This window comes from Amphiura filiformis, chromosome 9 (genome assembly GCF_039555335.1).
Source record: "Amphiura filiformis chromosome 9, Afil_fr2py, whole genome shotgun sequence".
In the NCBI taxonomy this organism is placed as follows: domain Eukaryota; kingdom Metazoa; phylum Echinodermata; class Ophiuroidea; order Amphilepidida; family Amphiuridae; genus Amphiura; species Amphiura filiformis.
This window is the reverse complement of record NC_092636.1, coordinates 66,204,392-66,222,647: the sequence shown is the minus strand read 5'-3', so window position 1 is coordinate 66,222,647 and position 18,256 is coordinate 66,204,392. Positions and strand designations below refer to the sequence as shown.

General features: G+C 39.2%; 1 protein-coding gene across 1 annotated transcript in view; it reads left to right on the top strand.

The window, feature by feature from the left end:
* The first annotated feature begins 8,600 nt into the window (after positions 1-8,600).
* Positions 8,601-18,256, top strand: part of LOC140161339 (uncharacterized) — a 38,409-nt gene continuing 28,753 nt past the window's right edge. The window contains exons 1-3 of the mRNA XM_072184823.1: positions 8,601-9,030; positions 13,943-13,977; positions 18,120-18,165. Coding sequence (XP_072040924.1) covers positions 8,994-9,030; positions 13,943-13,977; positions 18,120-18,165 — 118 coding nt within the window. The 5' untranslated portion in view covers positions 8,601-8,993. The remainder of the gene's footprint in view (positions 9,031-13,942; positions 13,978-18,119; positions 18,166-18,256) is intronic.

Sequence of the window (18,256 nt, the reverse complement as noted above, 5' to 3'; positions counted from 1 at the left end):
CATATTATAGCACGCTACTTCATTAACTGCTGATACCAGATACTTTTACAACTATTTCTGCTGATGAGAGCACACTACTTCATCTGTTCATCAACTGCTGATAACATGATACTTTATCAACTATATGCTGAGAGCACATTATCTACTACTGCTGATATCATACTATATATCTGCTGCTGTACCACTTCCGATTCCATCAGCTGATGATAGCACAATCATTACTTCATACTATTTCAACAGCTATTGATAACTTGATATCGTACTATTAGCTATCCGCTACCGCTGATAGCAATTATACCGGAACTGATATCTGATGCTGAGCGCACACGCCAACCGATAGAGTCCAGCTCACTGCATCGCTAAAAGAGGAACAAACTATAAAGAACATTAAAAACAGCAAAAACACTCAAAAGTAAATAATTTAGATCAACAAAATCCCACTCATCCGCTAGGCCTACTGCTGATAACACACTCATTCGCTATCTACTGCTGATATAGCACACTCATCCTCTATACTAATGATAGCACACTCATCCGCTATCTACTGCTGATAGCACATTCATCCACTATCTACTGCTATGATAGTACACTCATATGCTATCTACTGCTGATATCACACTAACCCGCTATCTACTGCTGATAGCACATTCATCCACTATCTACTGCTGATAGCACACTCATCCGCTTTCTACTGCGACAGCACACTCATCCGCTATCTACTGCTGGTAGCACACTCATCCGCTATCTATACTGCTGATAGCAATCTTCCGCTATCTACTGCTGATAGCACACTCATCTGCTATCTACTGCTGATAGCACACTCATCCGCTATCTACTGCTGATAGCACACTCATCTGCTATATACTGCTGATAGCACACACACCCGCTAGCTACTGCTGATAGCACACTCAGCCGCTATCTACTGCTGATAGCACACTCATCCGCTAGCTACTGCTGATAGCACACTCATCTGCTATCTACTGCTGATAGCACACGCTATGGTAGCACACTCATCCGCTATATCTACTGCTGATAGCACACTCGTCCACTATCTATATACTGCTGATAGTACACTCATCCGCTATCTACTGCTGATAGCACACTCATCCGCTATCTACTGCTGATAGCACACTCATCCGCGCTATCTACTGCTGATAGCACACTCATCCGCTATCTACTGCTGATAGCACACTCATCCGCTATCTACTGCTGATAGCACACTCATCCGCTATCTACTGCTGATAGCACACTCATCCGCTATCTACTGCTGATAGCACACTCATCCGCTATCTACTGCTGATAGCACACTCATCCGCTATCTACTGCTGATAGCACACTCATCCGCTATCTACTGCTGATAGCACACTCATCCGCTATCTACTGCTGATAGCACACTCATCCGCTATCTACTGCTGATAGCTATCTACTGCTGATAGCACACTCATCCGCTATCTACTGCTGATAGCACACTCATCCGCTATCTACTGCTGATAACACACTCATCCGCTATCTACTGCTGATAGCACACTCATCCGCTATCTACTGCTGATAGCACACTCATCCGCTATCTACTGCTGATAGCACACTCATCCGCTATCTACTGCTGATAGCACACTCATCCGCTATCTACTGCTGATAGCACACTCATCCGCTATCTACTACTGATAGCACACTCATCCGCTATAGCACACTCATCCGCTATCTACTGCTGATAGTACACTCATCCGCTATCTACTGCTGATAGCACACTCATCCACTATCTATCTACTGCTGATAGCACACTCATCCACTATCTATATACTGCTGATAGCACACTCATCCACTATCTATATACTGCTGATAGCACACTCATCCACTATCTATATACTGCTGATAGTACACTCATCCGCTATCTACGGCTGATAGCACACTCACCCGCTATCTACTGCTGATAGCACACTCATTCGCTATCTACTGCTGATAGCACACTCATCCGCTATCTACTGCTGATAGCACACTCATCCGCTATCTACTGCTGATAGCACACTCATCCGCTATCTACTGCTGATAGCACACTCATCCGCTATCTACTGCTGATAGCACACTCATCCGCTATCTACTGCTGATAGCACACTCATCCGCTATCTACTGCTGATAGCACACTCATCCGCTATCTACTGCTGATAGCACACTCATCCGCTATCTATATACTGCTGATAGCACACTCATCCGCTATCTACTGCTGATAGCACACTCATCCGCTATCTACTGCTGATAGCACACTCATCCGCTATCTACTGCTGATAGCACACTCATCCGCTATCTACTGCTGGTAGCACACTCATCCGCTATCTATACTGCTGATAGCACACTCATCTGCTATCTACTGCTGATAGCACACTCACCCATTATCTACTGCTGATAGCACACTCATCTGCTATCTACTGCTGATAGCACACTCATCCGCTATCTATACTGCTGATAGCACACTCATCCGCTATCTACTGCTGATAGCACACTCATCCGCTATCTACTGCTGGTAGCACACTCATCCGCTATCTACTGCTGATACACTCATCCGATACTGCTGATAGCACACTCATCTGCTATCTACTGCTGATAGCACACGCTATCTACTGCAGGTAGCACACTCATCCGCTCTCATGCTGATAGTAGAGTCGACCGCTATCTACTGCTGATAGCACACTCATCCGCTATATACTGTTGGTAGCACACTCATCCGCTATCATGCTGATAGTAGAGTCGTCCGCTATCTACTGCCGATAGCACACTCATCCGCTATCTATATACTGCTGATAGTACACTCATCCGCTATCTACATGCTGATAGCACACTCATCCGCTATTTACTGTTGATAGCACACTCATCTGCTATCTACTGCGGAAAACTGGAAAAAAGAGGTCAGGAGTAATTCTATGCCCTCCTGTAAAGAAAAATCGTTCACTATTTTTGAATTTCGGAATAAGCAATTTAAACATATATCCATTCTTGAAACGAAAGAAATTTATAGTATGTTAAATACTGATCTGGAGAAGCCTGTGTGTATTCAGTATTGGGAAAAACATGGTGTGTATGCAAGAGTTTGGGAAACGGTATTTCAATTTAAAATTCGAAACAGAATTGAAAATAGATTGGGGCAATTCCAATTTAATGTGTTATACAATCTTATTCCATGTAAAAGGAATTTGTATTTATGGAAACTTAGTAATTCAGATACATGTGACTTTTGTAATAGTACAGATAATTTGGAACATTTCTTTATGTGTTCAAATAACAACGTATTCTGGATTAAATTTTCAAACTTTATTTGTCAAATGGAAAATTGCAACTTGTTTAAAATAAACCTGGAAAACATTTTATGTGGGTGGGATATTGAAAATAATGAAAAACATTTAGCTAATATTTTAATTGTTTTGGGGTGTTTTGCTATTTACAAATCTAGAATAATAATATAAAATGATACTGGAAAATCTGTACCTATATTGATGTTATTTATTCAGGAAATAAAAAGAATTGATCAAATAATGTTGAATACAAAACGAAAACTGAGGATAAATATAGATAAAGAAAAATGGAATTATAGTAAAATATATTGGAATATTAAGTAATGATACTACATTTATAATAATGGTAAGAAGAAAGAAAAAAGAGAAAGAAAGAATATAGAAAATTTCATAAATAAAGGCGTAAGCTAGACAATTTATTTGTCAAAGATAAAAAAAAAATCTACTGCGGATAGCACACTCATCCGCTATACTGCTGATAGTACACTCATCCGCTATCTACTGCTGATAGCACAATCATGTGCTATTTACTGCTGATAGCACACTCATCCGCTATCTACTGCTGATAGCACACTCATCTGCATCTGCTATCTACTGCTGATAGCACACTCATCCGCTATCTACTGCTGATAGCACACTCATCCGCTATCTACTGCTGATAGCACACTCATCCGCTATCTACTGCTGATAGCACACTCATCCGCTATCTACTGCTGATAGCACACTCATCCGCTATCTATGGTAGTACACTGGTAGCACACTCATCCGCCATCTATGGTAGCCCCCCCCATTGATCTGACAACACGGCCAAGCTAACCTGGCCGGGGATGAGTGCAGTTGGGTAGGCGGCACGGATTACAGTTTGTCCCTCTCCCCCCTTTCCCCGAAATATGTCCAAAATGGGCTTATATTTTATTGTGCTTTTTTGTCTAATAATCGAGGCAATCTAGCTTTTTTTTTTTTTTTCAATGACCTCGTAGAAATGCTTTGAAGTGAAAGAAGTAGGGTTCCGGCCCAGTATTAGTCGTTGCGCTAAGCTAAGCGTTAGACGACGCAAACGCGCGTTTCCTCAGCGCTGTGTCAAAATTCTTTTCCTGTCTTTCCAAAACCTGCCAAATCGTGGAAATTTATTTTCATTGCAGCCTGTTCATATGTTGCCAGTTTCAATGTTTTGAATATCGCCAAGATTCGGTAAGTACTGATAAGTATACACACGGTTCATAAGTTGCAAGCTTTATTTATTCTTATAACTGATCCCTTACCAACAGTTAATTAATTATGGCGATTAAAGGTTAAATATTTCATAAATCGGGCACAAAATGGACTAGACTATTAAGCCACCCTATAGGCCTATAGGGCCTAAATGTTTACTTTTGCATCAAGTGTATCATGGTTTTAGAGTCAAGGTTTAATGTATTAGAAGGAAGGCAGGGCTTCGATAAGTGAGGGAAATTATGGGGTAAAAAACAAGGTCAAAACAATTTTTTGAAAACAAGTGAAAATGACAATTTTTTTCTAGGGAGTTTTTGTCACAAAAAATAATTTTAAAATATTAAATCGTAGAAGCAAGAAACGTACCATTAATTGTTAAATTAGCGTCACTTCCGTCATATAAAAAGATGATCCGATGAGTGATAAGTTGCAGAAAATTTGAGAAATATGGGAATTTTCTCAGGAAAATACATCACGGTTTTTGAGAAATTTACCATCTTGAATAAATGCAGAATTGCGTTACGCAGTAAAAAGATATCAAATGCGCTTGCAAATGCATGATTCGCTAGCGTAACCGCCAAAACGCGTGTACATCATGCGCTCGTGCTACGCAAAGCTTCTGGTGCTGGTATCACCGGTTTTACATCATCAAGCTTTAAAAATAGCTATAAAAACGTGAATTTTGGAACAAAATAAAGCTTGTCTACGAAATAAAAGGTACGTGTGTACAGTTGAAAACAAGTTTAACCTTGTAGATTAAGTTTAATTTGATAAATTAGCAATTTTAACCTTTATTTTTCGTCATCAAGTTTCAATTTTGCATCAAGATTAAACCGTTGTAGAAAACCATGTTAGAGTGCAGGGCTTCGAAAAATAATTTGAGAAATCATGAAATGAGATAAATTCCCCGAGAAATCCCCTATAATTACCAGTAAACATTATAACGAGTGAAGTTTATACCAGTATTTGAGAGCAAGAAGTTGAGGTCCGAAATACTTGTACTTGATCGCCAAATTAGTAAGAGCCGGTTTTGTATTACAAAGTAGGCTACTTCTATGTTAGCCTATATTTTAAATCCTGACAAATTGCTCTTCTTGACACACAGATATAGCTAAGATATACGGTTGTTTAGATTTGGTGGCCAAGCGCTTGAATTTTGAAAGTCATCTACGCACGGCGCATCACAGTTTCTATGAAGACGCAATGCCCACCGTCAACTTCGAATTCGATTTCGGATGGCTCCTGGACAACATCTTGATGATGTCAGAGGATGAGATTGCTGGTGAACTCGGATTAAGACAAAGGTGCGCTGAGTATATGCTTACCTCATCTCCAATATTACATTACAAGTGCATGAATGCATACCTTTAACTAATTATAACTATCTCCGCTCGAGATTGTACCCTCATTTGTCACGTGCACGACATCAAGTTTTCATTTTGCACTTGACCTATTATACATCGACATTGGACTGGAACGCCTCCTGAGATTTATTACCCAATGAATGATGCAAACACTGACGCAAAAGAAATTCAACATTTCTTTAGGCCAACGTATACTCTTTTAAACTTCCCTTGCCTTTTGTGACTTGTGAAATTAGTATCGTCGCGACGTACATGCGCCGCTTTTTCGTCTCGTGACGCGAGAAAACAATCCCGAACATAATGACTTTCGTCTAATTTCGGCATTTTTAATAAACTTTTCGGGTGTATAACTAACTTCGGAATTAACTAGATTGATTTTATTTTCATTGATGATCGACATTCTTTGGCAACTGCTTTTCAGGAAGGAGTCATTACTGTTCACTGTGTGGGCACCCGGATTGGAGAAGGAGACCATACTGTCACCCTCGTTGTCCGCATCAGAAGTGGTGGTGCCCTCCGAGTCGTCATCTCACGACACCCTACAATCACCGTCATCATCCACAGCAAGCAATGATCGAACACCGACAATTTCGCCACCAATACCGACAGGACCGTCGACCGAACCGTCAACGGTATTGAAGCTGGTAGTTGCTGCCGTTGGGGGCCACGAATCATGCGACGTCGGTAATTTGAAGAGCGATCTTGTTGCGCCGTCGAGTCAACGATGCCCCAGGACTCACGACGTGATCGTCGATGAGAAACCAAATGAATGTGAACAGAAATCAAAGTCAAAGCAAAAACCTTTCAAAGTACAAGATGTTGCAACTAATAAGATTCCAACATTAGCTGAAGCGGTTGAAATGCAAGAGCAGCAGGAACAATGGCATAAGGTGATTCACACGCGAAGACCTGGAGGAGGAGCTGCCCGTGGTGCCGGACGTGTCGTAGGGTTTGGAAGAGGCCGCGGAATTTCTAGAAAAGCTGCAATGGCTTCGAGTCCTAAACCCAACATCAGTTTTGCAACATATCCCAAAGGAAGAGGACAATTCCCTAACGCACGACGTAACACACAAGCAAACCAAAAGAAAGTAGGAACTCTCAAACCCAACCAGCATGCCGAAGGACCCAAAATGCATACCGGCAACGACCGTAATCCCACCCCGAGTGGTGCAGCCGGCACAGGAGCGAGCCGGGAAGTCGAAATGCAGAATCCAAAAGAAAGTATCCACGGCAAGCCACAGCCAATTAGTGTAACTATTACCAATAGGAATCGTAAAAGGAAGAATAAAACCACCAATTTAGCATTTGACAATGGCTTGAAGTTCAGGCTGTAATATGAAGTACACAGGAGGATTAAAAGATCACATTTGACAAAAGGCACTTTCGTAACAGGCTCACTGCTGAACTAATCCCGTGATTTACTCCCGACTGAACCTACCAAATTCTGTCGGGATTCCAGCTATAGCTGAAATGTTCGAGATTTTAGTAGGCCTATATTAAGTTGGTACAAGGTCTACATGTAATATTACTTTATTATCCGAAATTTCAACATCTCTGTAATACTTTAAAACTGCTGAACCATAGTGTATTAATTTTGTCTCATGTATACCTAATTGTTCAACCGCACAAATTTTATCCTTCTAAAGGTTAATAATTTTAATTTATAATTTCCACTTTAAGAGCAGATTTTATATAATAAAATAACATGTTTTTAATAAAATCGTAATACACAGAGCAGTATTACGGTATGCTTATTTAATTGACATAGCAAATAAATAATTGGTTGTGACTCTCACAGTACAGATAAAATTTATAACGAAAAAGATTGGGTCTTTTCAAGTTGCTGGATGAATGCCGGTTTTCGTTGTAGGTTTGGTTACGTAGGCCTATAGTTTCCAATAGCTCTCGATCCCCAGCAAGTTCATGAAGTTCAGCAACTGTTATCAACACCTTTAGAGTGGAGTTGAACAGTGATTGACACTCACCATAAATTATAATGTGTCATGCATGATACTGGCATTATTTTGGCACATTACCGATATTCTGGCACTGTAGTGAAAGAGGTGCCGAGAATCAGACAATTTGACTCTCTGGTGAAATGGCGTTACACCTACAGAAATTACGAAACTATGATAATTTTGAATTCTTAAATGAATATATTGTTAGAATGTCAAAATTTTGGCATCTTTTTCTAGTGAGATAATTATATTAGACTACCAACATGTGAGTGCTGATGAAATGAAGGTATAGGTTACACTGCCAAAGTTCCGGCATTGTGGCATTCTGATGAATTACTTTAAATTCCTGCACTCATTTTTATAGCGTTTACAGTGCCAATAGCCTAAAATTACGTTATTTTAGCATGATGAATTGAAGTTACGTACAGTAGAGTGCCAGATGTCCGTTATTTGGGCATTATAGTGAACATGGTGAATCGATGAGCCTATGCCTATAGTTCCGGCACTTGTGACTCTGGTCCGGGGCACTGGATAATGAGCTCCACTGGTCGTAAGCTTGGGAAAAGTCGAAAACCCCTTAATTAATTAAAATATTTGTTTGACAATTCCAAAAATTATTTACTCACTGACTTTGATCTTTCGCGGTGAGCGATCGAAATTAAAGCACTCTGTCGAGTCGGCAGCCCGGGCCTGCCCTGGCCTGGCTGTCGAAAAGTTTAATAAAAGTACGCCCCCTTTATTTTGCGTAGGGAATTATGGGTAATTGTTGGCAAGGACTCTTTTTTGATTAATTGACGATATAAATGAGGGGTTGTTTACAAGTGAAAAGTACTCATAAAATGAACCAAATCGCAAATGTTAAACTTTTGTTATTCACCGATAGATGATTGAAACTCTACACAACTTTACTGCATGTGTAAAATGTTCAAAACAAACCTGGAAATACGTGTTCTTGAGCTGTATAAAATGTAAACACGATAAGCTTACCTGCTACCGCGATACCGATCATCATGCGATCATCATCATGATATGTAACTTGACTCTGCTGTTGAGTCTTGACACTGCAGTCAATTAAAATTACCTCAAAGAATAGTACTGCGCTGGAGAACCTGAATATTTAACGTGAAAAGGATAGTTATCATGCATAATCAACTGTCAATCTTGCCTTTTGCGTGATGAACAAGTACGAGGTACTGGGAATTGTTGGTGAAGGTAAGTTCAATCACAAACTACAAAAAAAAGCATGCAAGCAAGTTCTATAACAATGTATAAGGCCAAGTAAAAAATAAAACATGTTTCACGTCCGGTTTTCGAAAAAAAGGAGGAAGAGGGGCTTTTTATTTTCTATTTTTATCGCAAAATTGGTGTAAATACCCATACTTAGAGCTGTTAGCGTATACAAAAATGCCTAGAACAAGGAGGAGGCCCTTTTTTATTTGTTGTTCTGAGAGTAACACCCCCTCTAATGATCACAAAACCTTCCTAAAATGTTTCTTACATCTTAACAAGGCTATAGGTGACCCCGGAGTGACGTCACAAGCCGTTGACCTCCGTTGACAACAAATCCGATTCAGAAGTCAAATTTATAGTTTTCTGTGGTTTGTCCCTTTTCAAATCAGCCAAAATACTACCATTTCTAAAACTTCTCGACATATGGGGCCTCCAGCCAACAACAAAAATAAAGACTCTCCTCTACATGTTCATGTGTTCAGCTTCACATAAAATGCAATTTTCGCCAAGTATTTAACCTTTATTTTACCGAAATCGGCCAAGAAATTTGCTCGATTCAAGGTCAAAACAGAACGTAAACAACCGAATGAGCTCTGCTACAAGTCTTCAAGTAGTCGCTCAGCTGCACGATCTATTGTGGGTTGAAAAACGTAAGTGTAGCCGACTGTAGCGTCATGTAAAATAAGTACCCGGATGACCGGGGTGACCGGGGTGACCTATAGAAAGCATCCCAACTTCCTAGACATATTTTTTGAAAAGTTATAACTGAATTTCAAAAAATAAAAATATATTTGAGGAAACCTCAAAAAGGAAGCGGAGGGGACGTGAAACATGTTTATTTTTTTATTTGGCCTAATTAAACTAAGACAGAGATAAAAAGAATTTATCGCGTCTGATGTCACTGTCAATTACGATCCTTGATTGGTTTACACAGGAATAGCGCCAGTATAAAAGGAAGACCGATCTATCTGGTGCTGATCGGAGAAAAGGAATAGCAGCAAATGGCGAAAAATTATGTACTTTTACAGGGCAAAAAGCAGCTTTTCTAGGCATTGTTGACATGGTGCCTTCGCGAAAGAAAGTTTCCTACTATAAGACTACTTTTGAGATGACTAAATAGATTCATCAGGTTTGTAGATATACAGTAAAATAATTTTCTTATGCACAAAACCGACTCAAGTGAGTAAAAATTTTTTTGGTTTTGGGCATAAGAAATTTTTTTTACTTTTGAGATGGTTTGTATGTTTGAAAGTTTTGAAGGTGCAAAACTAACAATAAAGGCGCTCGGTTATACCGCCGCGTTCAGCATTGAAGTCATCATCACAGCACTTTTGTAAACAAACCGTTCTCGAGTTTGATTGACAGATGACGTCAGACGCGATAAATTCTTTTTATCTCTGTCTTTCATTATTCTCTTGGTCGGGCTGACGTCACAAAGGGGAAATAGTTTTGTAAAACCAGTGTGCGCATGTGCAGTTCTCCTTTCTCGAGCTGGTTGCTATGCGCACGCTTGTGCGAAGGGGACAATGCTCCCGGATGTCCGACCGAGTGAATAGTTCAACATCCATAGTTCAGCTGAGTTTGACTTGATGATCAGTTCAATTCAGTTCTGTTGTGAAAGCTCAGGGCGGTGAAGTTTTTGCATGTTCATAATATGCATGTAGCTCAAGTAAATTTCCTATTCGTTCATCATGTTCATAGTTCTGTGTAAAGTAGCGATGCATGGATGGTGAGGGCATCAAGATAAAAAGCATTGTTGATTGTACCCGCTTAGCAATTCATGAATTCTAGTCCTTGATCACAATTCAGTATGGAAGACTGTTTAGACATGATATTAATAACTCCTTTTATATCCACACTGACACTCCCTGTGTGGGAGATTTTTAAACTAAGTCATGTCTTTCATCATAGGCAGGGGGGTTAGGCAGGACTTGAAGGTTTGGGTGGGTAAATTAAAAAAACTGGGTGTGTAAATTTAAGTCCTTGTCCATGATAGGGGTGTCATGGGTGTATGGATTTCAAATTGAATAGCCCAATGATTTTCACCTGTAAAGTGACTTCCTAATTTGCAAACCAAACTAATTATTCAATTGCTCATGCCATGATCATGGTGTGCATTTTCTTAATTACAGGTGATATTGTTGGATTGATGAGCAATATAAAGTTTGATTTTAATATTATCACTGTTTGTCTGGCACGCTTTTTGAAATTCCGAAAATTGGTTAAAAGGGTAGGGGTTAACATTTTGCAGTATTAAAGGTGGGTTTCTAAAAATGTGGGATCAAAATATAAAGCGTGTGGGTAAAGCTACCAATTAAAAATTTAATTCATCAACATAAGTTTATATTGTAAACCTAATTAAATCTTGCATATATGTATTGTATTTTCCTTAAGTTTATACCACAGTATTCTTTAAAGGTCCATTCGTACTACCACCGCATTTGCGATGCATTGCTTTGCGATGCGGTGCGTTGTCGTACTGCAAACTACTGCATTGCGATATCGCAATAAAGTTAAATCCATTTTAACTTGGAAATGTGACGAGTTGCGTTGAGTTGCGGCAAAAAGTAATCGATATATCGGCATCGCAAAGCAACGCATCGCAAATGCGGTGGTAGTATGAACGGACCTTTACTTAGTTGTATTTAAGGTGGTTCGAAAGGCAAGGTTTAGGGAAATCATGAATTCCAACATTTTGCAAATATCTCAAAACCTTTCATGATACAATCTCAAGTGAGGTTGTGCTTATGTAGGATATGTTGGCCATGTTATGAAGGTAATAAAACCGTTGCCATGGTTTCAGCTATTGGCTTCTGACCAATCACATTAAAGTTGGTTTTTCCTGTTTTTTCATAAATCACTTCATTTTCGATAGAAGTATACTCACATGTTGAGTCATGTTCCTGCACACCTCCACTGATTTTCCGTAAAAAAAAATCCCAGTGGAGGGGGGTCAAAGTGAAATTTTGTTTTTGGCCAAAATTCCATATTACTTACAAACTTTTTACGGGAAAATCAGTGGAGGTGTGCAGGAACATGACTCAACATGTGAGTATACTTCTATTGGGAAAAATGAAGTGATTTTGCGAAAAACAGGAAAAAACAACTTTTAATGTGATTGGTCAGAAGCCAATAGCGACTGCTTGGTTACCATGGCAACGGTTTTATTACCTTCATAACATGGCCAACATATCCTCACATAAGCACAACCTCACTTGAGATTGTATCATGAAAGGTTTTGGAGATATTTGCAAAAATGTTGGAATTCATGATTTCCCTAAACCTTGCCTTTCGAACCACCTTAATTGTTATATGGCTCTTGCAGGGCCCCCAGGAAGATCAGGGTCACAAAAGGGTGCGGGTTCAATTCTTGATAACACTGGTAACTCTAGATAACATTGTCTTGAACTGGAAAAATCATCATTCTACCATGGTTGAATGTGGAATTGGGTTTGGCTAACAATAGAAAACACTCAAAAGGACCAAAATAAGCTCAAAGTAAGACCAAAATAAGCTCAAAGTTGGATGAATGCACTTGAATGTTGGATCAGTCAATACAATCACAATAGGAAGAAGTACTTTACTAAAGAGGGCACTCAAGTGAAATGGATGGAGTCAATTTGGCTTGTATTGGTCTTACCTTGAGCTCGTTTAGGAGTGGTACAGCTTATTTTGGTCTTACTTTTGAGTGTTTTGGTCCTACTTTTGAGTGTTTTTTATTGTCAATCAATGCTAATTCCCCATTCAAACTGGAAGATTAAAAGAATTTTCCAATTTAAGACGGGGTGTGTTAGCAGTGTAAAAAGCGTGTCTGGCTAAAAAGCGTGGGGAAAAATAAAAAGGCTAACATTAAGGAGTTTGACCCCCCGACAAACAATGATGATTTTGGTCTACATTTACATGATGCAAATTCAGTTTATTTATTGGTTGTATTACTATTAGCCCTAATTTTGAGCTCTGTTGCGCTCTGGCTGGATACCTCACACTGCGTGCTCAGCTGCTCGCACTCACTAAGTCTGGACTGTGAGGGCCAACCCTGGCGCTGCGTGCTTCAGCTAAATGCCTTACTTTGCTTGCTCGGCTGCTCGCACTCGCTATTATAAATATAAGTCTGTGAAGCCCGGGGCCACTCAAATCAAACTTGAAGTTATCCTCAAGCAAAAAAACACTGAAAAGGGTAGGGTTTTCAGCTTTACGTGGTGCGGCCCGCACAGGCCGTGATAAGGGTATCAATTTCAAGTTTTTTGCAAAAAGGGTAGCTAATATCCAACTACAAGCCTGGGGGTTGTGAGGGCCACAGTCTCACAGACTGCGGTTAATAGGTATACATTCGGAAGAGAGAGGGAGGAAGCTGGAGACATCTTGTCTCTTTGGTGGTCATGTATATGCATGTATGTAAGGCCCTTGAATCTACCCAGGGTGTATCTCCTATCAACTTCATTCACATCATTCCTTGGGCCCCAGGGCTTCACTGTGCCCAATATCATATTATTAATTCAAATGATCATAATGTTAGGATGTATGATACCTCCAGAAGGGATCACTAGAGAGTGTGTCAAAATTGGTAATACTATTATCATGATTATACCCATTATCATAAATCAGAGAAGGCAGATAGTAATGATAATTGGTGGACAAACACTTGAACCAAATGGGATATTGAAGAGTTGGTTAGATTTATGGGATTTATGGTAATTTAATAGTAAAACCACCAACCTAGATTTCCCTGGTAAATGGAAAATCTCCAAAATTTCTTCTCTTTCTATATGATCATTAATTAGTTATTTAGTACGGTACTATTAATCTTCATAAAAACAATATTTATTTTCTCTGGCTGCTGTCCATCCTAGCCTCTTATACAATACAATATTAATTGTCATCTTGTATCTTTCAGGTGCCTATGGTGTGGTACTCAAATGCAGACACAAGGTAAGTAAGATTACAAGAACAAGATGTGTAAAGATAATTGTAGTTACATTACCTGCATCAATTGTAATTTAATCTAAACATGGTCAAATTGATTCAGCCTGATATTTGACGTGTTCACTTCCTCCTCAACACATAAAAAAAGGATTTGAAATGCAAAGTATATTATGTTCTACTTTCAAAATGTTTTAAAAGCAAAATTTCGGAATTTAAAGATTCAATTTTGCATGATTTCTACAATTGCAGTCACAAAATTTAATGACTGGTAAAAAGGTTAAACAGAAGACATAGAGCCCCACATTCTCAAATCTGAAGTGGAACTGGCCATCAAACGCCTCAAGGGAAATAAAGCAGCAGGAGAAGATGGTATATCAGCAGAAGAAATCAAGGCAGCAGGAGAAGCTGGATGTAATGCTCTTCTAAAACTCTGTAACAAGATATGGGAGTCTGAAGTAATTCCTGAGGACTGGGGGAAGGCAATCATTGTCCCCATATTTAAGAAAAAGGATAAAATGGACTGTGGAAATTACAGAGGTATCAGCCTCCTGAGCTTGGCAGGGAAAGTATTTTGCTCCATCATCCAATCTAGAATCCAGAAGAAAACTGAAGAGATCCTCTCAGAATCTCAGGCAGGATTTAGAGCAGGCAGGAGTACAGTGGACCAATTGTTTTCCCTACGACAACTGGCTGAAAAAAATGCACGGAGATAGGGAAACCACTATACTGCTGCTACATCGACTATCAAAAAGCTTTTGATACTGTTTGGCAAGAAGGTCTTTGGAAGGCTATGGACCACCTAGGCTACTCTAGAAAAATGGTTAGACTTCTCCAAGCCTTATATAACACCTCTAAAAGTGCAGTAAGAGTGAATGAAGAGCTGACAAACTGGTTCACCACTCAAACAGGAGTCAGACAGGGATGTATTCTCTCCCCCAGCTGTTTAACATCTTGCTGGAACTGGTCCCACGCCTAGCTATTGAAGATGTCAGCATTGGAATTACAATTCAAGGACAGCTCATCAACAACCTGAGATTTGCCGATGATATTGTTTTACTGGCCGACTCTGAAATTAACCTCCAAACTCTAGTCGACAAAGTACACAATGAAAGCATGAAGTTTGGTCTGACCATAAACATCGCTAAAACCGAAGTCCAGGTGATTGGTAGAGAAACAGCAAAAGCCACCATATCCATTGGAAATTCCATCCTTGAGCAGGTGGAATCATTCATCTATCTAGGTGGAGTGATCACTGAAAAGGCAAGCAGCGAGAAGGACATCAAAAGGAGAATTGGCTTGGCCATGGGCATCATGCAAAAACTCAACCCCATCTGGAAATCCAAAGAAATATCCACCATAACAAAATTGGAATTGTACAAAGTACTGGTGCTTTCTATAGCAACCTATGCCTCTGAAGCCTGGAAAAAAAAAAACGTGATGAGCAGCGACTTCTGGTATTTGAAATGGCTTGTCTCAGAAAAATCCTGGGTGTTACTAGAAGGGACAGGATTAGGAACACCTCAATCAGAGACACCCTCGATTACCAGTGCACTGTAATGAACAAGATCCGTGCAAAACAGCTGTCCTACTATGGCCATGTGAAAAGAATGCCTCCATCCAGATATCCAAAAATCGTATTAGAAGGAAGAATCCCAGGAAACGACCTAAAGGAAGACCCCAATGCGCTGGATGGACAACATCAAAGCAAACTGCAGTGCAGTGGGAATCCAATCCGTAGTAGAAGCCGGTCGGATGGCAAACAACAGAGCTGAGTGGCGAAGCATAGTGGCTAGGCAGCTATCTCCAGGACCTACCTGTGTCATGGGAGGAAAGCTTTAAGTGAAGTAAGTGAAGTGAAAAAGGTTAAGGAGACGATCCTGTATAAACAGTGATCGGAGTGCCCATCTCTCTTTCATTGGCGATTGGGCCAGACTCCTCCATGTAATGTTGCTATAGGGGGATTGCTACACCTCCTCTACAGTGAGTCTGTTACCTTCCAAGCATTTAAGAATGCCGGTACCCATTTAAGCACCTGGGTGGAGAGGAGTAATCAAGATAAAGTGCCTTATTCAAAGGCACAACACGATGGCGTTGCCGGGGCTCGAACCCGCAACCTTCCGATTATGAGTCAGTGCCCGTTCCGCTAGGCCACCATGCTCCCTTGCTCCAATGACTTAACATGTCTTAAACATTCAAAATTTTGAGAAAATGTGAAGAGTTTGCCCATAAATTTGATATTATATGTTAATTTTTGCTAAGGTGCATTTTAAATTAGTCTTAGTACATGTCTTTGGGCTTGATTATCAAGCCCGGGCATCAAGCATACAAAAAACACCCTAAAAATGCATGTTTTAAGGCCCTTATTTCCAAACATTGACCAAATATTAAAATTTGAATTGAATTTTAATTGCCAGTTAGAACTATAAACTAAGAGATTTAGCTATGTTTCATATGGCAAAACAGGGTAATATTTTTTTTTATTCAAAAAATTAGTGCTGTATTTTTCTGGAATTGGGAGTAGGTCTAGATCTGCTATTGTACCATACTGAATGTACATGTCAAATCTATTTTTGACACCTGTAATGCAGCAATAATTATGTGGTCATCAATCATATATTGATTAAAAGCAAGTTATCATACCCAATTGATTGATTGTGATCTCTACAAGGATAAATCAATTATTTTGCCTCATATTTAAAATAATACCTCTTCAGCCTGGGTGACTGGGTCATGTAACCTTTTAATCTAATAACTCTTGGTGTGATTATCATTTTGACATTTTGACCATCAGGATTTTCTTCCTTGGGTTTTCTCTACTTGTAGAGGAAAGGAAATTTAGTGAGAGACAGGTTTGATAATGATGTAAATTGTAATCAACAGTAATTTATACTAATGGGTCAATTAGTGACCATTAGATACAAATTTGGACATTATGATTTTACTGAGGTATGTGTGAGTTTCATTGACATTGAAGCTGGTGATTGTCTTGATATGCTTGCATGAAGCTGTTGTATCATATATTGACTTGTTTTTTATCCAAGGATATTTTTGTTCACAGAGTGAACATTTCCCCCCACTTGAACCCATATCTCATATGCACAGTTTATCCCTTACATACACTGTGTCTTGAATAGATATTGTAGCCCATCAACCCTGTGGTTGAGGCTAAGAAATAATTTCTAATGTCTCATTTTGTATCCCATTATTTAATCCTGCCCCACATGACAAGGACTTTTTAGCACATCTTATCTTGTATTACAGACAGGACTATTTTTTTGCCTCTTTTCTAAGCATGTTTACTATTGGATTGAGCCATCACATGATTATAATAGGCTTTACTGATTGGTGGGTAAGGTCAATGGTATTGTTTATTTTGTGATAAGGCTGAGCATATTACTGCATATATGAAAAATACACTGCTATTTTGATACAGGCGATTTACTCAATTATATACTTCCAACTGACGAAATTAAGTTCCTGTTATCTACCCAGTAATGTTTGCTTATCTTAATTAGAGCTCTAGTGGGCCAATGTTATTATTTGCATGGTATAATTGACTTGGAAAGTTTGTTTGCTGGAGAGTTATATAAGTCAGAGTCAGGATGTAGGTATTATTATGCCTCAAATCACTAATTTATTGTAAGATCAGTGCAGAGTAGGTTAGATATGAAAATGGAAAGTTACAACAAATGACTATACACCTGATTCGTGAACTGTGTCTTTTTGAAAGACTCTTCTTGTTACAGCAGTACTCAGGGTACGGAAAAATACTGATTATACACTTTAATTTCACAGCATTTTTTTATGGCAATTTAAATTCACAAATTTGCATCCTCTTGCTATGTAAAACCATTATAAGTGAACCATTTTATAGCGGCAATTTAATTTAGCGATGGAAGGCGCTTGCAAAATTACCCAAATGAAATTGCTAGTGAAATTAAGTTGTTTTACAGTACTTAAAAAAATTGGGAGAAATTATATGGGCCATGAACTTCATGGAGAAAAAAAAAAACATTTTCTGTCAGAATTGAAAATCATAGCTAAGAATGGCTTTTGATGAGGCATAAATAGGGCAGTACAGTAACGTATGTTACACTGGTAAAATTGAGATTTTTACCAATGGTGTCTGTCTGTCTGTTTGTTTACAGGAAACCAGTGAGATGGTAGCCATAAAGAAATTCAAAGATAGTGAAGGTAAGGTTAACATAGGATATTCATTTTAAAAATAATGGTACAAATACAATCTGCTAAGTCACATCAATCAATTATTGGTAAAACACATTTT